The 24,564-nt window shown below is 40.2% G+C and overlaps 2 protein-coding genes across 2 annotated transcripts; one reads left to right on the top strand and one right to left on the bottom strand.

Moving 5' to 3' along the window:
• The first annotated feature begins 6,658 nt into the window (after window positions 1-6,658).
• On the top strand, window positions 6,659-14,731 carry MPHOSPH6 (M-phase phosphoprotein 6). The gene is made up of 5 exons (XM_035336702.1): window positions 6,659-6,823; window positions 11,187-11,299; window positions 12,834-12,924; window positions 13,962-14,059; window positions 14,480-14,731. Exons 1-5 carry the CDS (start codon window positions 6,773-6,775, stop codon window positions 14,619-14,621), a joined length of 495 nt encoding a protein of 164 aa, XP_035192593.1. The 5' UTR covers window positions 6,659-6,772; the 3' UTR covers window positions 14,622-14,731.
• Window positions 14,732-19,063: 4,332 nt separating this feature from the next.
• On the bottom strand, window positions 19,064-24,442 carry LOC118172647 (arylamine N-acetyltransferase, pineal gland isozyme NAT-10). The gene is made up of 2 exons (XM_035336701.1): window positions 23,748-24,442; window positions 19,064-21,339 (listed from the first exon to the last, which is right to left on the bottom strand). The coding sequence occupies exon 2, from the start codon at window positions 21,332-21,334 to the stop codon at window positions 20,462-20,464; it is 873 nt and encodes a 290-aa protein (XP_035192592.1). The 5' UTR covers window positions 21,335-21,339; window positions 23,748-24,442; the 3' UTR covers window positions 19,064-20,461.
• Between the last annotated feature and the right edge of the window lie 122 nt (window positions 24,443-24,564).

Genomic DNA, 24,564 nt, shown 5'->3' with positions numbered 1-24,564 from the left:
GTGATGAAGAACTAGCTTGAAATCAATTTATTGATACCTAAAAAGGCAGATATAGAAGGTTATTAAAGTTAACACTTCAGTACGTGCAAAATCTGTTACTGAGCTTGTTAACATTCACATTCACCTCCATTCTGAAACAGCTGCTCATGGGCAAGAAATCAGCATTAGCCCTGTTTTGGTAGGTGTCACATCTAGACTGGAGCCATTGAGAAGTTCCAGTTGATGTTTAGTTCCTTGAAGAACTAAGCCATGCATTTAGCCCGTGTTTCAGAATTTGTACTCAGTTTTTTCAGCTTTGGCATTTACGTTGAACCAGGAAATTACCTTTGTTCTGAACTATTTGGTTTATTCCTCTTCCTACACACTTGCAAGAGAAGATGTGAAGGTTTGCAGTGTTGAAAAACCAACCATGGTGGGAAAAAAAAAATAAAATAAAATAAAATAAAATAAAATAAGCCGTGGTTGAAAATCAGCCATGAGCTGAAGCATGGCTTTAAGAACTGTGGAGTGTGCAGCTATGTCTATTTACATGAATTTATTCTACTTTACAGATGTAAATGAAATCTTTTGCAGTCAAAGAAAGAAGGTTCCTGTGGTCCTTCATTTTGAATCCATTAGTTTTCAATAATTTATTCACTTGCAGATTCTCTGTTGCAGTGGGTTTGCGTTTGTCACATCACCTCAATTTTTCTAATGAGTTGCTAATGAGAGGTCAATTACTTATGGAAATTAGGAAAACATTCATTGAGGAACTGCACAGAGGTAAAGTGTGCTACCTCTTAATGTTATGATATAAATCATTACAGCTTTAATGAATATTTCACCCTTTTTCATGCTCCAGCTTATTCCCTACCTTGTAAAATGGCCTCAAGATGATTTTGAAATGAACACAAGTGACTCTCCTGAAAATGTTATCGTATCGTGGTTACTAACAGCTGCAGAGGAATAACTCACTTTTTCCTTTTGTTATTCAATATTTGTTCATGCGTCAGGATCCTGCTGTCAAACCTTCATTTTGGTGTGGGGGAAAATGGCCATCCCGTAAAGCACCTAGCCAGTGGGATCATACCCGGGTGGGTACCTTCAGAGTGACCTCCTGACCTCTCTTTTGGACAACCAGCACGAGCAACACTGCAGGAAAGCATCCACGTTCTGCAGCACTTCATGCCCCAGTGTTACTGAGCTCTATCCCTTCCCTTTTAGTGAAAAATCTTCAGGAATCAGTGGCAGGTAAGAAGTTTAAAGATTCGTTTCACAATTTGCCCTCTTCTTGTGCAGCTATTTTGCACTTTTAAGGTTTTGAATGAACGGTAGAGAAACACAGGGGCACGGGCAAAAAGGATTCAAGGGACCAAGACGAATTGTGGTTTCTTGCAGAATCATGCAATTAAATGTAGAGGCCAGGGGTATAATTCACTGCTGAAATTCAGCTTTCTGCTGTCGTAAGTTATTATTTCAGAGCAGAAGCTGAAATGGCCAGAGAGGGGAAAGTGTACAAGCAGAAGTATAATTGGACTTCAGTATTTCATATTGACACCCTGAGACTTCCACAGCTAAGCACTGTTTCAGAGTCCAGCCAGGGCAACACTGCAGTGAACAATCGTAAGATCTCCCGTATTTGGCCCATGAGATTATTCCATTTCCCCTGCAGGCACTGTAAATCAAAAGCCAAAGACACCCCGTTATGTCCTACAAGACAGTTTTGTTGGCCTTTCTTTCCAAACACATTCTGAACACACATGTTTTTTTATGCGAGTCTCATTCATTTCAGCTTTACTGTCTCAAATACTGATTTAAATTGGGGGACAGAAGGAAAGGAAAATAAGTAAATAAATAAATAAAGCAGGCCTTGAAACCAAGCAGTTATCTACCGAGAAGGAAAGTGGCAGCTAGTTAAATCAAAAATTTGTGTCCATGTGATGCATTCATTTTTGCAGTATCTAAAGAATTACAAGGCTATGTCCCTTGATCCAGGCACAGACTGTATGCAGGTGAAAACCTTGCATTTATTTGACTTAGGAATGCTCAAAGCCCATCATTTTAGTGCAAAGAAATCCCTTTGCTTATTAAGGAATAACATTTATATTTACACCTCTATTAAAATTACATTTACACGTCCCTTCCCTTCCCTTCTCTTCCCTTCCCTTCCCTTCCCTTCCCTTCCCTTCCCTTCCCTTCCCTACTTCTCCTCTTGGAAGGATGAACGTGTTAACAACAAGGAGGTGTCCAACTACTAATCACAAGCAATAGAATACCACCAGATCAGATCTATCTATGATGAAATAACGAAGAAATGAGTGTGAATCTAAGTACCATCTCCTCATATCAGAGCCTCTACATTGTTTTCAGGAGCTTTTTTTTTTTTTTTTTTTTTTTTTTTTTTTTGGGGGTGTTGAAAGGCTGAGAACAAAGCGAGTAAAATTTCCTTTTACTGCTTAAAAATTCTCAGCTGGTTTGCTATATCAAAAAGCTGTCTCTTTAAACAAATCACACGGTTAAAAATGCCAAGTTATAATTCAGCAACTAACTCAGAAAATGACAATTTAATCAATCAGAACCAACCCTCCTGAAAAAGGAAGAAAAAAAAAATCAAAAAAAATCTTCAGGCTTTCATGCGATCTGAGTGGTTGAAACTATAAAAAGGTTCAATCACTGTAGAACAAGCCTGCAGCATCAATGTTTATTAAAGTCAGGGGAGCCATTTATTGACCTGGGAAATAGCAAACCACCAGCAGCACTGCCAGATTGCATTTTTATAGTTAACAAATGGAAGGTTGATATTTTTCTTTTCTCTTTTAATTGTGATTCCATCAAATCCAAAGAGTTAAATGCATCTCGATTTTTAAAGGAAAGCAAAGAGGAGCATTCTCTGCACTGTTCTCCAGTCACTCTCTCTGCTCTGACTCCTAGCAATGGGAGATGTTAAATTACTGTAACACAGGATCAAATTTTTAGGCTTATCTGCATGCCAGCAGAATGACAGGCTGGTGTCTGCTCCCCCCTGCACTTTAGGTGATGGTAGAAGATGGGGAGCTACCATTATCAAGCTGCTTCTTTCTGTAATCAAATGGAATTATTGTATTTATTCACATAAAGGTCACCCTGCCACTGAGACAGCCAAAAGCACTTAGAATTAATTGTCTTCTTCAAACTGACAACAGGCACTTTTTTTTGGATAAAAACACAGCTTGGTTGTTCTGGAGATTTTGTAACTGTTTTGCTACAAGCACTTTTTTTTTAAGTCACACCTTTTCGTGCTGCATAAATTGTAAGCTATGTAAGGCTATTAAAAGGAAAGCATCAGCAACGTGAATCGTGCTTAAGCATCTGTGCTACCTAAATTACATGAGCTGAGCTTCTGCTTTGTTCTTTGCCCAGCCACGAGAAACCTTGGGCTTAGCTGAGGAACACTCAGGGTGTGTCAGCTGCCACCTAAACCAGTGCCAACACCAGAAAAGGGGACTTCAAATGCTACAAGGATGACTCAGGTTACCTAAAGCTGCCACGCCACACACTGAGGCTGAGAGCTGTAACAAACCCGTGTGTCCTCTATGGGTTAGGTACAAAGCGGATGGGCCGGCAGGTTATACATGCATGCATCAAAGGTAATAAATATTGGAGCAAATCCCCGGCCACCCATGACCTTTGGATTTGTCGATGTGCTGCATGCATTAGCAGCTCATGGCTTGGTGGGAGCAAGGGAGATAAAAACCAAATCCCAAAACCGTGTGTCTGCTGCTTGGGGAATTTCACACTGCTACTGTGCAGAGCACAGGGCACGGAGCTGCGTGTCTGATTCCACCCCGTCATACACAGCATTTCACACTTCTCTTTCAGGTTTGCAAACACACCTGCAGCAGCTCTCCTTCTCATTTTCTTTTCCTCATTCACAGAGAAAAACACATAATATCCTCGCTTAAAACACAGTGGAGGAGTTTGACACAAATTAATGACTCACCTGTCATACTATAAGAATTTTGATATTTGCAGGGAAAAAAAAAAAAAAAAAAAGGCTTTGAGTATTTTGAGACATGTAAAAAGGTGCTTCATGATTCAAAGACAGCTCATAAAAAATCGAGTCAACTGATGGGTGAGTGTAAGGTCTGAGATACCGGTTTCATGTAAAAATCACAATATCGCAAAAAAATATGAATAAATAAAAGGTTACAGAAAGTGTAACCCATGAGTTCCCTCAGATTAGATCCCATTGGCATGAAATTAGTTCACAACTGTCACTTGTGTTGTTTCAAGGGAGATTACTTCTTAAATAACGTTAACAGCAACTTTGATTTGACTTCTGTAATTACTGGAGAGAGAAGGGACTGCATTTCCTAGGAAGAAAGATCTTTTATCTGTCTGCTTAATGCATAATCTTTGGTGAGATGGAGCTCCTTTCCCCTGAGTTATTTCCCTGAACTTTTTTTTTTTTTTTTTCAAAAATAAAAAGATTTTCAGGTTGAAAACAAATCTGCCATGTCAGAGCTGGGGGAGAGCTCTCTAATTGCCATTTACAATGACCCTTGTATTTTTTTCTAAACAGAGCATCCCTTCTACCTTGTCTCCTCACCCTCACTCTGTCTAACAAGGGATCTTTACGGGGCTGGATTCTTCTCTGGCCTGCCTCCACCACCACCAGTAAATCATAAATATTTCTCCTATAATCAATGGAGTGTCTTCAGATTTACCAGACAGTATAATCTGGTCCACGAGACAGCTGATTGTTATCTATAACCTCCCCATCCAATTCTAGCGATGGCAGATGTAATCCAAAAATTTCCTTTAGGCTTTTTTACTGCCGAAATAGATCAAATTCTGTGGCAGCCTTTTTACAATCTCCACTTTTCTAAATAAACATCACACAGCCCGTACTGCGTTTACAGCAAAACACTTCTCCCTGTCTGCCTGAACGCATCGAGGCAGGCTGTCAGCTGATATTCTGGCACAAGAGACAATCATGAGCAGCATCTCTGTGCAAGTCCGTGGTGCAGCACCTAGATCCCAACCATTCATGGGGTACCACAGGGCTGAGACTGTGGATCCCAAGCTCTTGCTCACCAGGAAGAATACAGAATAATCCTTACGGTTAGATGACTTCAAAACCCCTTGCATTGTTTCCTCCCCACCTCCCACCACCCACTAGATAACACATTCCTGCAAGCCATTTAAAATGATTAGATTACAAAGATTAAAGAGTTGGTAGTATCACATCAAATGTATCGTGCAACTGGTATGTGCCATGGCTGCATCCACAAAACATTGGAAGCAGAGGCTGCTGAAGAAGGGGATTGAAGGGATTGACTGTATATGTTGTTATGCCAGCAGGACAGGGCAGTACGCAAGGAGTTGGGAACAGCTGTCGCAAAGGGCACCTAGCAAACCAGGCACAGCCACTGCTCAGTGGCTGGAGACGTACTGGTGGGTGCACAGTAATGTATTTAGGAGTCGTTTGAAGTATGTTTCCAGACTTCTTCCAGATTTCTTTTGATGGGCAGCGCTAGTAACTGTTAGTGATGCAGTGAACAGAGAAAGATCTAAATACAGCAGGGCTGAATGAAGCCAGGGAGCTCCCTAACTCACAGACACTTTCTCTTTGAGGCCTTGAGTTTCAGAGTACCTCTACCCCATTTACAGAGCCTGGAAATGATGGTGCTTTGCCTATATGAAAATTAAATACTTCTATTCAGTGTTATGGCTCACCCTTGAAGTGGTTGTGCCTCTGAATGTGCTTCATTCACGTTTGTGGGCATTTTAACCCATTGGGTTTAACTGTGTAGAAAATATGCCTGGATTTGTGTAATTCCTCCTTCTCTCCCACCACAATCAAGCTTTCTTCTTCACTGTATGTTTTATGTGGATGCTATTAGATCATAAATCTTTTAAAAGTTCTTCAAGCTCACTTTGACCTGCATCTTGCACATATGGGAACTTCTCTCTGATTGCCTTTCTGAGCACACCAGTTCATTACAGTTTTGAACACTGAACTCTCACTCTTACTACTTTACTGCCTGCTTTATGTGCCAAATGTCAAAACAGGCATCAGAAATCTGATTTATGAGGATATATACAAAAATTGTGGTTCCTACTTGTGACTCGGAATCAACTGGCAATTTCCTATCAGGATTTCTGTTTAAGATACCAGGGCCCAGCCAGACAGCCCAAAGATGGCACTGCCAAGCATGAATTTGAAAATCATGATCCAGGACCCACAGAGCCTTGAAACATCTTGTAGTATCTTTGAACTTACTTGCTTTACAGTTTTAACCACATTTGACTAATCTGTGGGTTTTTTGCGAGTAAAAGTCAATGCTTATTTTACAAAATTGAAAGCTGAACAAATCGAGTAGTCTCCAAATGCCAATATGTAAAAGATTTTATAATCTCTTTCCTTTTCTGTTATAAACATCAGAAAAGTATGGATAAAGCCATAAGCCTCCAGAGCACACAAACGTTGATAAGAAATCTAAGCTTCCCCTACTAATTTGCCATTTCATATCGATTTATCCCCTGCTCACGAAGGCACTCCCCCTCATCCCATACACACAGCTCTATACAGAAACTCTGCTGCTTTTTAATTGCTGGTTTTGCACCGGCCGTGGCCCCCTGACGGCGCCCGCAGGCCCCGCCGCTCCTCGGGGCAGGGCCCGGCCCCGATCGCGGAGGGTGGAGCCGAGTCGCCGCCGCCTCCTCCCCCGGTTTCCGCCCGGCCTGCGCGGCCGCGGCGCTACTCGAGCTCGGGGATCCAGCGCGGCCTAGTGCCAGCGCCGCGGCCGCCATGGCCGGGGAGGTGAAGACGAAGCTGTCCAAGAACCTGCTGCGCATGAAGGTGAGGCGGGGGGGGGGGCGGCAGCTGGGCGGGCTGGGAGGGGAAGGGGAAGGGGAGGGGGAGGCATGAGGCCTGAGCCGCTGGGGGGCGAGGAGATGGCGGCCGGGCCGGGCCTGAGCTGCGGGGCCGCCCTCTGGGCCACCCGCTGCCGTGGCTGTCCCTCCGGGGTGTGCAGGGACCCGCACTTGGGTGCCCCTTGCAGGGTTTGGGGACGTTTTCCCTTCCTGCTGTGGCCACGCAGCTTCTGCCCTGTTCTCACACAGGCACGAGTCTCTCCTGTGTCTTGTACTTTGCACGTGGCTTTGTTTGCATTTTCATTGCAGCTTTTTGCTCAAACTTCACTAGCAAGAGGCTATTTTAATGAGCTGCCTCAGACAGGGTTTCATTTTTTGTCTGTTTTCACTGATAGCCAACAACGTACTCAAGCCCAACATCAGTCCATTTACCACCTTCCTCCATCTTTTCCTAGTCACAAACACAAGGGCCTGCTGCTTACTGGCTGAGGGGTTCTGGCTGAGGGGTTCTGGTACACGTTGTGTAACGCAACACTTAATTCAATAAAGTACATTCTCCTGTGAGGGATGATTCTTTATTGTTGGAAAACAGATACTAGAAAGTTGAATTGCCTTTTTTTTAATGTTAATATTTATTATTTTTTTATAAGTGATTATCATGGGCCTTTGTGGCTTCTTGCTTGTGGTGTTTTATTTAACGTGTGGGTTTTTTACACCTATTTATGTGGGACCATGTTTCAGATACTGCCTGAAAGGTGTTTAGCTGACCAGTTCAATCTTCCATGTAAAGTTGACTGTTACATTAAGATTGTGGAATATTTACCACAATTAATAGGTACTGCTAATGAAAGGCTAACATTTGTACACAGGGGAAACAAAACACATCCTGCCTCACTTTCAAAAGTAAATAAATGATGAGCTTAGTTAGCCAGCAACATAGGACATAGTAAGACTCCCGTAACCTAGATTGCAGCATCACTGATTTTTGTTACTTTTATGTAATACTCTCTTCTTAGGTGAAACTTATGCTGCTGGTTTTTGCCAGTTTATTAACCCTACAGAGATTTCAAATACTAGTTTTTAGATTTTCATCCTTGGAAGGCTGTGGGGAACCAGACTGTGAATGTGGTGCTGTGACATTTGCAGATTTAGAGTCCAGGCAGTAGTAACCAGCTTAGAAGAGATGAGTAGGTTTTGAAAAGGTCATACACAGATCTTGTGCTTAGCACTTTCATTCTGCAGAACCTGATTACAAATCACATGTTTTAATTAATCTTTTAGCAGCTGCCTCCACAGGTAGTGATAATATGTATAACAATTCAGTAGGCAGGTGAAGGGGCACCCAAAGGTGGCATGTGGTCAGTGGTAGTGTTGTGAAAACCCTTTTCACCAAGGTCCAGACTACGCACGCCTCTCGATGTCAAACAGTAGCTCATGCTTTTAGTTCTTGCACCATTTGATCCAGGTCCTGTTGCTTGGGAGTTGTGGACTCGAATGTGGGTGGAAAGGCCTTGCAGAGGGATCTGGATAGGTTGGAGAGCTGGGCGATCACCAACCGCATGAAGTTCAATAAGAGCAAGTGCCGGGTCCTGCACCTGGGACGGGGAAACCCTGGCTGCACGTACAGACTGGGCGATGAGACGCTGGAGAGCAGCCTAGAAGAGAGGGATCTGGGGGTCGTGGTAGACAGCAAGTTGAATATGAGCCAGCAGTGTGCCCTGGCAGCCAGGAGGGCCAACCGTGTCCTGGGGTGCATCAAGCACAGCATCGCTAGTAGGTCAAGGGAGGTGATTGTCCCGCTCTACTCTGCGCTGGTGCAGCCTCACCTCGAGTACTGTGTGCAGTTCTGGGCACCACAGTATAAAAAGGACATGAAACTGTTGGAGAGTGTCCAGAGGAGGGCTACGAAGATGGTGAAAGGCCTGGAGGGGAAGACGTACGAAGAACGGCTGAGGTCACTGGGCCTGTTCAGCCTGGAGAAGAGGAGGCTGAGAGGAGACCTCATCACAGTCTACAACTTCCTCGTAAGGGGGTGTCGAGAGGCAGGAGACCTTTTCTCCATTAACACCAGTGACAGGACCCGCGGGAACGGGGTTAAGCTGAGGCAGGGGAAATTTAGGCTTGACATCAGGAGGGGGTTCTTCACAGAGAGGGTGGTTGCACACTGGAACAGGCTCCCCAGGGAAGTTGTCACTGCACCGAGCCTGTCTGAATTTAAGAAGAGATTGGACTGTGCACTTAGTCACATGGTCTGAACTTCTGGGTAGACCTGTGCGGTGTCAAGAGTTGGACTTGATGATCCTTAAGGGTCCCTTCCAACTCAGAATATTCTATGATTCTATGATTCTGTGAAACTTACCTAAATAACCACGTAGTTACTGGCTTACATGCTCTGCGTCTACCACAGTTGATATATTTTTAATTCATTCACGTGTGTTTACATTTCTGATAAATACAATCACATTTTTTTCATCTACCTATTCGTGTAGTAATCTTGAGGAACATAATCCTTAAAATGTAATGTGAAATGATTATTTAATTGTGTGCTTGTAGCAAAATTTCTCCTGTTGAGTTTTCTGACTGGCTAACTAATTTCCTTGAGCAATATGGTTTTCCACATGATAGATTCCCTTATTTTCCTCAAGTAGATACTGTAATTTTAATTGGAAAGCTTTGACATATTTTGGGTCGACTCAGAAAACAAAAGTCAATTTTTGTTTCATTAAAGATCTTGTACAAATGGATGCAAATAAAAAAATAAAAGGAAAATGAGACACTATTGGCTTATATGTCAGGGTTTGTTTTGTTTTGCCTGGGCATTCTGTAAAGACTGAGAAGATGTGGGTGTGTACACGTAATATATATTACATACATGTATTACCTATATACTTTAAATAATCTCAGTACTGCAGGATTTTTGTGGGAGGGAAGTGTGTAGCCTTCTTGGGCCTTATTGCCAATCCCACTGTAGCTGGGACCAAAGCTATGACCGGGTCTCAGCTAATGTTTGAAAGACAGAAGAGCCCCACTGGTGTATTATCTGTCAGCCTGCAGGCTTATCTAAACACAGAAATGATGCTGCTTTTAAATGAGAGGGGTACGATTCATTGATATAAAACTCCTCTGCAGTGTTGTGCCTACAGGTTTGCTTTGATTGCCACAAAGCAATTTTTCTACAGAAATGTGTATAAACAGTGCTGGTAGCCTTGTCTCTTGCTGTGAATTATATCGGTATAAATGTGCACCTCCATCAGAGGCAGTTACTGAAACACTTTCTGTAGGCCCAAAGGAAGGACCCAGCTCCTAGGGATGTGAGAATGTAAGGATCACTACTGTAAAGTTGTGAAGAGTTCTGTTTTCTCCCGTGTGCCTGGAGAAGTGAGTTAACCTTGTCAATACTTTTAAATTGTCAGTCAGTTCAGGCACCAGACTTGATACAAATTGAAGTATAAGGGATGTTGCACGTATCTCAGATCTGTAGTTTTGCACTCTCAGCACTTTGCCATGGGCCATGACAAATGCCCTCTTCTATTCCCAGCTGCAAGAGAGGTTACAGCTCCTATCTGCTTGTTCCCATTCCCTGCCAAAGGCTATCACAGACAAAGCAATTGGCAGGAACATCCTTGTATTAGGCAGAATTAGCTGTCTTACCCTAAAGTAATTTATTGATCTCAGCTACCTTGGCTGAAGTTCCTGAAGTGAGTTAGCAGGTGTTTACCATACTGCTTGACGAGTAGCTTGGTGGGTCATCAATGAGAAGAGTTGGTAACATCTTCCTTTAACACAGCTGGATGCAGAAGATTTATTTTCATAGCCTCGGTTACTTATTTCAAAGGCAGGTTATAGCCTTCTGGGTTACAAACACAGTTGGTAATACAAAATCTGAGAAAAGAAGATGGTTGAAAATATAGAAGTTTCAGAAAGTCACCAACCTGGTATGACCAACGTTTAGGTCACAGCTCCAGTACTGGTTGGTGGGTGGTGGTGGTTTCTCATACGCAGCAAATTTTTTATTTAGCATTACATTCTCTATGGCCTTTGCTGAAACAGTTGAACTATCTGAGCTAAACTGTGGATTTGTAACAATTCAGATCCATCAAAACTGTCTTTATTTTTAATTACAGTTGTGGCTGACTGTTGACTTCCAGTCAGTCCAGATGGTTGCGATCCACAGGTGTTTACTTTTCCTTTGTCCGTTTGCCCAAATTCAGATTAAGCCCAGAGAAGATCACAAAAAGCATTTACTTCTTATATAAACTTAAATATGTAATGGATAATTATGATTGTGTAATTATTGCCTGTACAGAACATATTCAAAAGAGACTGAAGTTGCGTGTTTTTATTTTCAGTTCATGCAAAGGGGTTTGGATTCACAAACTAAAAAACAACTAGAAGAGGAAGAAAAGAAGATAATTAGTGAAGAACACTGGTATCTTGATTTACCAGATCTAAAGGAGAAGGAGTAAGCTTGTACTCTTGTGTCACCATTGCACTGTTGTGGGGTGGGAACAGAATTTGTTTTTTCCCTTTAGCAAAAATATTACTAATAACTATTAACAGAAGAAAAAAGAATGGTGACAGACTGGCATTACAGCTTTTTATTTTCAGGGACATTCTTAAGGTTGCCAAGTCCAGAGTTTGACCTACTTTCATTTCTTGCATGCCTTGTCTTCTTTCACTCGCATTTTCTTCTAGATGCACGTAATTAGTTTCTTTCAGGCAGGGACCAATTCATTCATTGCTGCCTTTGCCATTCATTTAAAAAAAGAAGTTTGAAACTTTGTGTTAGTAAATTGAGCTCCAGTCACATGTAGGCCCATTCAGGACCATGTCTTCTTGAATCTGGCTCACTTCAAATCCTGTTTTTGAAATAGAAAAGATAATGGATGAAGTAAAAATAAAGGAAGGCTTAGCTAATAGGGAAGCAAATGTCCATTCCCACTATTTAGAAAGGCGCTTTAAATAACAAGGGAACTACTTTAAAAATAGTTTTTTAGTCCTTTAAAATGAGAACAAAAATTTAATAGAGTGAGAATGTATATAATTTATGAAAGCTGGGATCCAGAGAATTAACTGGAGTTGAGTAAGGTCATTCATAAACTATTTTCCATGACAGTAGATATGACAAAAAGGTATTTGAGCTTCAGTTGCACCAAGGAAGGTTCAAGTCTGATATTGGAAGATTTTTTTTGAACAATGAGGCTATTGAAGCATGCAAATAGATGGCCTAAGGAGACTGGTTTCTTCATCACTGGAAGTCTTTTGAGGACAGGCCAGGTAGACTTCTGCTATTCATAGTTCATGTTTAGCTGATCCTACCTTGAGGTAGGAGAATGAGCTTGGTCTCTTCAGCATGATTTCCTGTGTGTGTATGAGTTTGTTTTAAATGAGAGATGAAGAGGTAGAGGGAAGGGATGCATGTGTGTGAGAGGAAAAGAAGGTTGGAACAGTTCAAGGAAGTACTTTTATCTAACATGAGTGTTATGAACGCCTCGGGGTCATGTTTCTTTTCTTTCCAGGCTCATTGAAAGGAGGAAGAAAGAAGAAATCTTTCAACAGAGAATTACACAGTGGTTTATATCCTAACAGACTCAACTAATTCCAGGTCTAACATCACAATGAAAAATTAATTAGAAGCTTTTGCTGGTATAGTAATGCCACCTGGAGAGTGATATTTATGTGGTATTTTTATTCTGGCAAAAGCATTAATGTAGGTGGAATCTTACCAGCAAAGAGTGCTTTCTGTCAGGAGAGTTAATTTTGCTTGTGGAACTGGCACAGCTTTGCTGGCAAACAGTATTCCTTTGCACTCCAAGCTCCTTGCATTGAAAGATTTATCAGAGCAATTAAGCTTCAGAAAGTAGTTGATGGTATAAAATACACTGTGGTTTTGTTTATTTGTGTGGGGGAAGACAGCAAATGCTTTTTGCATTTGTTTAATTTGATTATATTAAAGTGCACTGTTTGACAAATGCTGGGTTTGGGGTTTCATGCAGGAGCTTCATAATAGAAGAGAGAAGCTTTATGCCATGTGAGGATCTACTTTATGGCAGAATGTCCTTCAAAGGATTCAATCCGGAAATTGAGGTACTATTTTAATGTTCTTTCTTGAGGTGGTCTCACATTAGGATCGAAACCCTTAGAAATAGGGATTTTAGTGTCTGCCCTCCATGCTGTCTGGCCTTTGCAGCACCTTCAGTAAATTCTCTCATGTGCAGGAAAACTGCAATTCTAACCAAAATGTTGATCAATTTAGCATCTGGTAAGTAGAAACCTTTTATCTCAATGGGTTGATGGTCAGTAATTACATAACTCCTGCAGATTTTTCCTTCCTTGAACTGAGAAGACTGTCACGCATACAGCTTACCAAAACAATATCTCTCTGTTCCTCCTGCCATTTAATTCAGAGCCCAATATTACAAATACTAGACACTGTTTATTCAGCATTTACTCATATAAGAAGGGTCTTGAAATTCCAAAGTAAAAATTCTGGGCAAGAGAGTCTTTCATTTCTTTCTGGCATGATTCATGCTGATAGAACTAGTAATTACTGAAATAGTAATAAAAATGTTACTGCTGAACTGAAACAAGAGGATGAAAGTACAAAGACAAAGAGATGTGAGGAAGGCTATGCAAGGTGATTTAATGGGGCATTCTTTTAGTTATTTTGAACTTGCTTTCACTGTGACTTGGCATATAATTGCTTCATGGTTTTTATTATAGTTTATTGTAAATTCTTGCAGATATTTTTCACCTGTAACAGAACCATTCCAAAGACTATGTGCTGACATCACAATGAAAAGATAATTAGGATCTAACTGTCTGGTCCCCTCAAGATGTCTGCCATGCATTTGAGGGTGCTTGGATAGAACAGTTCACTGAAAACCCTGTTTATATCTTGTCTTTTTTCTCAAAGGCAAACTCTAAGCTCAGCTTAGCATCAAAGATGCATGTTACCTTTTTTTACAGCCCTGTGTTTTAGCCTGAACAGAATACAGCAAATGAGGAAAATCAGGATTAAAACTGATCCTTAACTTTTATGCACTTTTCCTGCCAGTGAATTTCAGCATAGTTGACATTGTGTCAGGGTTACATGTTTAAGCTATTTCTTACTTCATTTTCAGAAGTTAATGGTCCAAATGAACTCTAAAAGCAGGAAAGAAGAAATTGAAGTGGATGATAAAATGGAGGCTGATGTGTCAGATGAAGAAATGGCCAGAAGGTACATTATTCCTAGCCAGTATTGATCATGTCTTAAAATACGTGATATATTAGGTATTATGTGCAGGAGAAGAAACAAAAAACAACAACAAAAAGCATTTAATACTTCAGTGATTTCTCTGGAATTTTGATGTTTGTTCAGTGAAATCTCTATTACTTTGGGGGTTAAAATCTTGTAGATGTTTTCTGCCTTTTGATATCCCTATATTCCATTCCAATACCTCCTAGCTCCAGATTACTAACAAACCGAAGCTGTCAAAATGAGCAGTAATTTAATCTGTGATCACGTAGTACTTCTGCTTCATAAATGTCTAATGACAGGTTTTTTATACCAGTTGAATTATTGATAAGATTTGTGATTTCCTGCATTGAACTTGCACTGATTTCAGTAAAAGCTGGCAATTTTTAATTATCTTTACAGATATGAAACATTAGTGGGAACAATAGGGAAGAAATTCTTGAAAAAAAGAGACCAGCGTGTTCTCCATGATGAAGATGAAGATGAGAATAGTAACACAAGACCTAAGAAAGCCAAGAAAATGTTCTTAAAACCTCAGGATTAATGTCAGCTGCACAACTGAAGCTGATAGAAATGTTATCTACCAAATATAGTACCATGAACTGAAGATTGTTTTGAGTTTTTGCTAGTTAATATAAAGGATAGAATTGTAAACCTGAGTCTGTTCTCATTGAAATTTCTGCCATCCACATGACAAACATTTTTAAAAGTGGATGTGTATATAATGGATGTCATACATCCTTTCCTCTCTGAGCAGCTTTTAACATGCGGGGCATTAAGCCCATCAGTCATTTTTAATGTTGTGTATAACGAGGATGAGTGTCAACGTGCAATCAAGAGCAACAGTATTTACATTTTATGATAACATCTAAAAGAAATATTTGCAGTAAAGACTAGCTTTGTCCAATCCGGTAAGGCAGTTCAGCTTTCACTGCTATTTTTATTATAAAAATGAAAAACTTTGCTCTCTGCAATTTGAAAAAAAATCAGCAGAAACATGTCTCTTTTTTTTTTTTTTACTTTTTTAAACTGTTCTACAGATAAGCTGGGAAAAGAACAGACAAAATGCATTTTGTTGAATTTTCTGTTTTTTAAAAAGCTTATTTAAAAATAGAGGGGTTTGTAGCAAAAATCTTTTTTTTCTAGAGCAAGCCAAATATTGGCCAACATTTACAGTTTGACACTTGAGCAGATTGTGAGTCTTAATTTCTCTCTTCCAAAAGAAGTTTGCTAATCTTGTCTCTTTTTTAGCCAAAAAAATCAAATCTTATAATTATCTAGGTCTTGTCATAAAAGCATAATAACAGCTTCAAAAACATATTTGAAAAGTGAATAAAAAATGATATTTTGTGTGTTTAATGATTGTGGTTTAGCTTATTTAATGTAAAAAAATGATAATACGATCAGATAGAAGAAATCCTGTTTTGTGCTGGCCACAGATGTCCCCACATAGTAGTTGACTGAGCTGACTTTTTCTGTTCAGCAAGTAATGAAGCCATCTGAAGCAGTGTTTGGACAGAAACACCATGGCCTTTAGTCACTTAGTGCTCTGAACTTACTGAAAAAGGTGAATGTGGTCTTGTCTAAAATCATAGCAGATCTCTGTATTCTAGCTTTCAACAAGAAGTACTTCTTTCTATTAATTTTCTCAGCTAGATATCTAAATTACTCATCCTTAATGCTGACTCTCTGAAGAAAGAAGAATTTGTTAAATTGAAGCAAGACATGAAACTCAATATAAAGAGACTGTGTCTGCTGTAATGCATGTATGCTATATGAACTATAATTCATATACCAAGAGCACCTCATTAGGTATTCAAGATGGATCACACATGGAAAGAAATACACTTTTAACCTAGTAAGAGGGCCTTGTTCAGGTAGAAAGTCTGATTCATGATCTGAGATAGTTTTTCAGAGCTAATTAAATTCTACTGGTTCAATTACTTAAAATTTGATCATATATTATCACTAGTTGAAAAGAAGTTAATGACGGCGAGACATTTCTTTTCCCATGGAAAATGTGACCTGAGCTAAGAAATGATTTATTATTGGTCATCACAAGAAAAACTCAGAATATATCCCATTATTCTTTCTTGCTTATTAGTAGGAAAATCATTCCTTCAATGGAGAGAGAATTTCCGCATAGCTGTGCTGGACGGTTCAGGGAGAAAACCACCAGTAACCACGAGGTGTCACTACACTTGCGCTTCCCTGAGAGAAAGTGGATTGGAGAAGGTTTCAGTGACATCATGTACAGAGCTTTTGGGTAATTTCAGTAACTACTAGCAGTTCAGATGAACTCTGAAGTCTTGCTTGGCCGAGGCTCTATGCAGAAAGTTATGTTGTATTGCAGTTTTGTTCAATCTGATGGGGTAATTTTGTGCAGCTGCAGTGTGTTCTGCCATATGCTGGTCCTTACATTTTAAAGGTACCCAAGTGGCCAAAGTTGCAAGGATTTAGAGTTGTGATAGGGTCTTTTGAAATGCCTGTCTGTATTTTCAACTTTGGTGTGTGTGTGTTTAAGTTAGGCTCTAGCTTCCTAGCCAAGGTAGAAACATGCTGCTGTATAAAATTAGTGTTTAAACTACTCTTGATAGAGATACAAGTGTAGTGGTGAAATATTAATAACGCAAACCTACATTAATTTAAGCTTTCTTGGCTCTGATAAGTCCCAAATGCAGATCTGTTTTCATGGACAACTTTCTAAGCTGTAGAATTTGAAAAGCCACATGTTTCTAAACGAAAAGTATTTTTTTTCTCAGAGCACAAAAGCAAGTTGGGATTTTTGTTCAAGTTTAAAAAATAAAACATCACCCGCAAAATTTAGTGGATAAAGAGTTGCCAGACAGAAGTGTTTGTGTCTGTTACACTAAGGTAGCTATTAGAGCGAACAACCAGTGTGTTGTAGTTTGTGCTTGCTGACAGCTCAGTGTTAAGTCTAAGCATGCCTCCTGACAGGTGGAATCTTTGTCCCTCCCTTTGACAGGCTGACAGTGCTTGTTTCTGTAATGACTGCTGATGTTGGAAATGTGTGAATTGAACAACATCCTTCTTGTTGATGCTTCTTCTTTTGTTACTTTTATTCTGCTTTGAGTTGGATCTTGAAAACTACTGGACCAGAGTCCAACCGCAATGAGACATGCTGTATCTTCCCTTTAGTAATGCATGAGCTGCTTAAACTTTGATTCTTTGGGGAGGAGCAAGGCTATGCAGTGATGCCATGGAGCTTGAACCGCGTTTCTTCCGTTGTGTGTCATGTTTTCTAATAAGACTCTCCATTATACAATTACACAATTGTGGATGGCTGCCGTTGCCATTGGGCATTGTGTGTATGTAATGGGCAGCTGGGCTGGGATTCTGGGAGTTGTTCCAGAATTCAGACTTGAAAAGAAATTCTCTACTCTTTCTGTTAATTGGAATGCCATTCTTGTAAATTTTATTTGGAATTATAAAGGTCCTGGGTGAGGGGTTCTATATGTGTGCTCTGCTTCATTCGAACAACAGTCTGCAACTAAAACTGCATGATAGCTTTGGCTCTCATTAAACCTTTCTTAAAGAGAGATCATTAATAAATAAGGCATAGTGGTGGTGAAGGATGTCAAACTGCCTTGCAGCTGTGAGATCCTGTGTTTCGCTTCTGCATGTGGATGCAAGTTTCTCTGAGAGCTGATGCTTTAAGGACTTGGTTGTTGTTGTGGGGGTTTGTTTGCGTATTATTTTTACTCTAGGAGAGCATCTGTCTCCTCCAATAATGCCTTGCTAATGGAACCCCTGTATGAGGTCTCTGAGTTTGATTTGGTTTGCTGTTTACACCATTCTCGTCTCAAACCTTTGAGACGTTTTGGGTCTAACATTCACACCTTAATATCTCTGGGCTTTCATCATCAGCTTTTGGGGAGTTCAGTTAAACTGTGAAACTGTTCCTGTACATGTTAACACTTCTTTGTGTGATTTGATGCTGCACAATGAGGACCTGGTTATAACTTGCACAGAGAAGAAAAACCCATCTCAGTGAGTAATTACCAACAGATGGAGTCAGAGAGAAGATTAAAGTTTCAGTTGTTGGCAGCCCCATAGATCTTTGGTAAGAACAGAACACCAGAAAGAGGTACCTGGGTTGAGTCCCATCTTTCCAGGCACAGTTAAAAATGTCCATATGAATCCATAGGGCTCTGCTCCAGGAACCTTTGCACACCACAACCTGAGCAATTACCTGGGAGCAATAGTAGGACCATCTCTAGAGAAAGAGGCAAAATAATCTGTTCATGGCTGTCCTCAAGGCAAGAGGCAGCAGCACCAGGAAACAGCTGTAGTTCATTGCATATGAATATGGTTTGGTGACCTGGGTTGAATGCAGATGGAAATTTCTGTCAACTAAAATGGAGGTGGTAAGTGTCTCCAAGCTCAGAGTGTTCCTTGGGGTCTTGAGGAACAGCTTGTTTTGATCAATCATTTAGAAAGAAATAAAAACCCTTAATGAGACCTTAATATGATACAGTAATAAGAACACATTATAGAGCAAAGTCCTTAGTTCCATTGTTTATAGAAAAACTGTGTTCCCTCCTCAGTAAGATCCTTCAGTGTACTCTATCACCTCCCACTTGGTCCTTTGTTCCTTGTCCCTGCTTAGGCACACGTGCACCCAGGCCATCAGCTGCCACCACCACTGATGAGCAGGGAAGAGCCAGCACACCCCATGGCCAGCCCAGAATCGTTGGCTGCTCAGCCCAGCAGTGGTGGAGTTGGCTATGGGAGTTCCTCTTCAAACTACAAGTTCTTTTTCCTGGAACTTGTAGGAATTTACCATCTCCAACTCCACTGTAAAATTTGTTCAGTATCGGTGTGTTTGGCTCAAGAATTTTGTGGTGGGGAGGGCTGACCAGCAGATGATAGCACGATTGCATAGACCTCACTTGCACAGACCCCACTCACTTGCACAGACCCCACTCAGCTAACGGTGCATAAAAGAATCATTCATTTTCTTGTGGGGAGGCTCAATTTACAGCAACTCTGTTTTTATTTTCCTTTATTTTCAAATACACAGAGTATTTGTGTGATTTTTGATCAGATAATGTCTTTGAGCAAAAATATACACCATCAGTGAAAGAAATCAGCATTTCACCAATACTGAGTATTATCATAGATGGGGGAGAAAACATAGAAAAAGGATGTTTTTCAGTATTGCTGCTACTCTTTCATGCACTTGAGAGCATTTCCCCTTTCTTAGTGGTTTTCTTAGTCAAGCTTTTTGCAGAAAAGCATGGTGGGGGAAACAACTTTTTTTTTTTTTTTAATGTGGAAATGCAATTGTAAAATAACTTTTAAAGGAATGAGTTCCTTTAGATTTGGTTGGCACCTGAGTACATATTTTTTTCAATTTAATACAGATGAAACTAACTTGTGACACTAAAGATCTTGTGCTAAGTGTTAATCATTTAGGATAGTCATATGGACCCCCGTATTTGCTATACACAAAAAGGTAGCAGGGTAGAATTAAGGCTAAAGCAGGGTTAGCTTCATTGTTCTTTCACCTTTGTTATACAAATACTTTGCAATACTAAAAATACTAAATTTCTCCCCCATTTGGGATAGAAGTAAATCTAAGCTAGTTGAGACATTTAAGCACCATTCACCCCTTTATAGGGTGATTACTTATAAGAAGCAAAGAGTGTTGGGTACATCCTCAGAATCCATCAGCCACAATAATGCTGCAATACATACAGATTGCATCAACTGAAAAATACCTACATACCAAAAATTACTCTGGGCAGTTTACTGCAGTAATGACAAAAGGGACGCACATGATGATAATTTTCATTTTGTACTATATTTTCACCTAAGGATGATGGTGAAAGAATTACACCTCCTAATGTTCCTTTCAAAGATGGCAATATTGTTCAACCTATATTAAAGGTAATGAGATGAGCAGTGAGTGGTTAGATCTTGTGAAAAATGAAGTTTTAAATGCATACTTCATTGTCTAAAAGCTCACAGATGACTTTTTTCCTGTAATGACCATAGAAAATGTGTTGGCATCATATCGCAATGAATAATCCTTACTCCTATTTATGTGCTATAGGCACTCCAAAATTACCCAGACATATTTCTTACCCAAGTTTATAACCAGATTCAAATCAGTCTCTACATTTGTGCCAAAAATTGAACTGCAGTCATCTCACAGAAAATAATTCTATATACCTGACAGACGAGTCTTAAATCCCTGATTTTCTCCTTTCCCCAGAGTGAAATTCACTTTAATCTGGTATTAATGTATTTTTCCTTCAGTCGCCTGCAAGAGAATCCCATAATCTCGCAGTAGTGATTGCGCAGACCATGGAAGATACGGTATACATGTGTAGCATTATCATAGGTTTTTCCAGTCGTCTAGATTGTGTAAAATCCTTTGACGTTAACTGGGATAAGTTTTCTCTCTAAAGTGATGTTGAACTTGTCTTTCAGTGTCTTCTCCACCTCTTCATCTTTAAGGGTTATAAATTCCACCAGATCCATGTTTTCCTTGTAGTTGTATATGGTCTCCGTGAGCGTCCACCCGATGAGCGCTCGGAAGCCATCGGTGGTCTGGAGTGTGCAGATAGACTTCTTTGTAAAGAGGGAATCCGGAGAAGTCTGAAGGTACGTACACTGGAAACGGAAATCCTCTACTGTCCGTGGTTCAAGACTGAACATATACACTTTCCGACACTCTTTTTTCTCTAGAAGATCAGAATTTGAGAAATTTTGATTGGGGATACATTGTTTCCGTCTCATTTTCTCAAGGTACCAGGTAGCATTTTTTTCCGTGAAACGGAAGACACCAGGCGCCTGGGGCTGATCTTTTCCTGACACAAGCTCCATCGGCTGCCACATTTGATAGGATACACCAAAGCCTCCATCAACAATGTAGGCTTTTCCGTCAATAACTACCTTGACTAGGAGATGGGTCATGATGGTGGCGTATGCGTTTTCGTGCGGATTGAACACGTACGCTCCCAGAAAGCTGGCATCATACCCCAGGCATTTCAGGACCCAGCCTAACAGCTGGTTGTTTTCCATGCACCAGCCACCACGCTTCTTCCGCACGATTTTGTTATAAACGTGCTCCAGCTCCAAAGTAATTTTCTCCCCACAATGGATGCTGAGGTTTTCAAATGGAACAGCACGGATGTGGTGCTGGAATATATCAGTTAAGGTTTCCAGGTCTTGATTTTCAAGGGAACCTTTATACCCGGTTCTTGCAAAATATTCTTCAAGGTTCATGTCTCCTGTAAAAGTAGGAAATGCATTTTGGTTTTGTTTCTTAACATCAATGATTTACAATGCTGTGAAGAACTGCCCAGGCTGCTGCCAGAAAAGATGCTTTAATCTACTGAACCTCATCAGAGCGGTTTTTAAAGGTAACAAGTATTCACATCAAACGGTTTCCGGCACACAGAAGAGCAGTGCATGTCGGGGTTTGCTTTTTGTCTTAGTCATCCCTATGGCAAACAGCTGATGCAATTGCAGTTTATATATGCAATGGCTGCAAAAAGGGGATTTGCTGTATTTGCTGGGTTAAGAAGCAATGTAAGATCACGCTAGGGAGTGTTCAGAACATTTCATGAAAAACAGTCTAAATCCACTCTTCAATGAAAGGAATGCCAGTAGGTGAAGCAGTGTTGTCTGCCAGTTGGAGGCAGAATAATTTGAGCCAGGATTCACACGTTCTTTTCATGAGTGTACCACTGGCCTGTGATCATAAATGAATGGCTTGTTCACCGCATGTCTCTTTTGCCTCTGACAAAAAGTGAAAATGATACTCCCTGCACATTTTGTAAAGTGTCAAGTTTTATTCGGATAATTACAGCGGAAAAAAACCTCTGACCTATTCAGCAGTTGTGGACCACTGTGTCTCTTGTCTGCTCTGAGTATTGTTAAAACTCATTTTGGTGTTGGAATAACAACGGTGAGTGACCTAAAAGACAAAGAGCACATCTTCTATTCCCCACTGTGCCCACATCTCTCAGGGTGTCATAAAAGTGGATGGTGGGTGCCTTACAGCTGTCTAGTCCTGACCTTTCCCAAAACTCACTTTATTCCTGCAAAAGCAGGCATAACCAAGCATTTACTGAAGCCTGATACAGTGCATCCCTGGTCTGTCCTGCTTGTAGCAATGTCTGCCTCCTGGCTGGCTTGGTAGGACTCCTCATGAGCAAAATTGCTTATGAGAAACTATTCAGCATGCTTTCTGCCTTCTAATACCACGGAAAGTCATGCCGGTGATCTGTTTTTCACAATGGCCCATCGCAGTCTGCCAGCCGTCATTATGAGTTGGCCGCTCTGTAGGTATCTGATAAGATAGTGTTTGTAAAATATGTTGTAGATTGTCTGCTTGGATATAGAGCTGGAGATAAAATGTTTTGAAGGCTTCAGCCTTTACAAAGAAAGCACTAAGTATTTCAGCAATCCAGAGTTACTGCAAATATTTAGCTTCTTGACAGCCCGCAAAGCTACTTGAAAATCTTTTGTGCATACAGTAAGCTGAGGTTTAGACACTTAATATTAGTGACTCAGGAAGTCTATTGTATTCAAATAAATTTAGCAGTGAACCACCAACCGTTTAGTGCAAGCTAGAATTTCTCAAGGTGATTTTCAGTGACAAATTTATGATGTGCATATGGATGTTATAGAAGCAGCTGTCCAAAGTGAATGGAGAGCCCCATCAAAAACTGCATGTTATCTTCCATAGAGGGAATTTAGCTTCCAATGATATTTAAGTGCATTGTTGGAGAATATTCCAATGTAATCCTTGTTAAGTAGAACATAAACTTCTGGGACTTTCTCCTTTTGATTTGCAGAATCTAAGTCTATCTGATCCTACCCGGTCAGATTGTGAACATGAAGTAGATCACACCAGCATAAAGTTGTATCTTGAGTTTATAATATTTGTAATTTCTCTCTGCAGTTCCATAATATGATTGATCTATGTTAGATCTTAAGTGTAAGAGATGAAAGTTACAGTTCTTTTGAATTGTGATCAGATGAAAAGATAGCTTTTAAAAAGGTAATCCTACAAATGTGGCTATGATTTATGCATTGAAAAGTGTCAGCGAAAGAACTTCCAAGGATTATTTCTAAATGTCCATATGAAGGTGTTCATGCAAAAAATATTTCTTACTAGGACTATGCACGTTATCAGCATTTCTGCTGTTAAAATATGTCTGCCCACTTCTGTCTTAATGCATCAGCACATGGACTTTCTGGTGTAGGTAAAACACCGTCTACAACTTCATTTTTTTTCTTATTTGTTTTTTTAAAGGCCTGTAATTTTATTTCCAAAAAGCAGAATCCATTGATTATTAAATTGCTTTTTTCTTCCTTTGCATGTGCAATATTTTTAAATGAATTAAAAATCTAAAGAAAAGGCTTTAGTTGTAAATTTATATCCACTACTGCATCTAAACAAAAGTAAATCTCACAGTCAAGTGAATATCCACCTGAAGACATAAGAATTGAAATTACATTGTTGTTTTGTCCTCTTCAAGAGTCCATGTTTAGCACGCAATATTTTAGCTCCATATCTACACATTTTTAAATATTTATCCTAAAGAGAATTTTGCTTGTTATTCCCAATGACCTTTACCATCATAAAGAAACCATTTTTTGTTTGTTCGTTTTAACAAAATAGACTTACCTCTTAAAATAACCTTATTTGTTTATGTTTGCAGCTTCTGGATTGCTTATTACTGGGGCAGCAGTCGGTACAGCCAGGAGTGGATACAAATTTTGAGGGCTGTCTTCCTCTTTAAGCTCTGTTGTCCCTCACTCCTGAAACTTAAATGCCAAGAAAGGGCAGAGTCCACCCAAACGGAATACACATTTTTGGACTTCACTGATCCATGAGCAAATTAAACTTTGTTTCCTCTCTGTTAGTAGAAGTTTATGTTTTCCTCTGGTTGAGACCAGACTGAACTTGTTTTCCATGTAACATAATTTCTGTAGATATTCACAATGGTTCCATTTTTTTTTATAATTGCATTATTGTTAGTTGGTGAGTCAGCACTTTGTGGGGCAGTATAGCCTTCTGCTTCCTTCTGGGTGCACTGCATTGCCGAAGAAGTGCAGGCTCTCTTTTCCCAAGCTCTGCAGATGTACAAAATGACCTGTCTTTGCTCACAAAGGAACTTTCTGATCTGTTCAAAGCCTCCACTGGAGCAGGTAGTTACTTTGGAGCTGCCGTGTCTAATGAATACCATGACAAATATTTATTTGCACAATGCTGTGTGGGAACAGAATAATACGTTGCCTCTCCAAAACTTGGCCTTCTGCATCCTGACATTGTGTAGCTGTTTGATTCTCTCCTTGTCAAGCATGTTTCCTTCACTTGATGGAGGTGGAAAGCTGGGAATCCCTTTGGGGAAAAAAGAGAGTTTGTTGGGCTGTATCTGGGGAAGCACCTGAGTTTTAGGCACACCAGCTGCCCCATCACTTGGTGTTGTTGACTGACATAA

The sequence above is a fragment of the Oxyura jamaicensis genome, chromosome 11, assembly GCF_011077185.1.
Source record: "Oxyura jamaicensis isolate SHBP4307 breed ruddy duck chromosome 11, BPBGC_Ojam_1.0, whole genome shotgun sequence".
NCBI lineage: Eukaryota > Metazoa > Chordata > Aves > Anseriformes > Anatidae > Oxyura > Oxyura jamaicensis.
Note: the sequence above shows the minus strand (reverse complement) of the source record. Positions and strands in the feature narration are given on the sequence as shown.

Bases quoted from the DNA above. Each gene is read 5' to 3' on its own strand.
- LOC118172647 (XM_035336701.1), bottom strand. From the start codon at position 21,334: ATGAACCTTGAAGAATATTTTGCAAGAACCGGGTATAAAGGTTCCCTT.
- MPHOSPH6 (XM_035336702.1), top strand. From the start codon at position 6,773: ATGGCCGGGGAGGTGAAGACGAAGCTGTCCAAGAACCTGCTGCGCATG. The intron at 6,824-11,186 runs GTGAGGCGGGGG...TTTTATTTTCAG, and splicing joins AGAACCTGCTGCGCATGAAG to TTCATGCAAAGGGGTTTGGA. The intron at 11,300-12,833 runs GTAAGCTTGTAC...GGTTTCATGCAG, and splicing joins CCAGATCTAAAGGAGAAGGA to GAGCTTCATAATAGAAGAGA.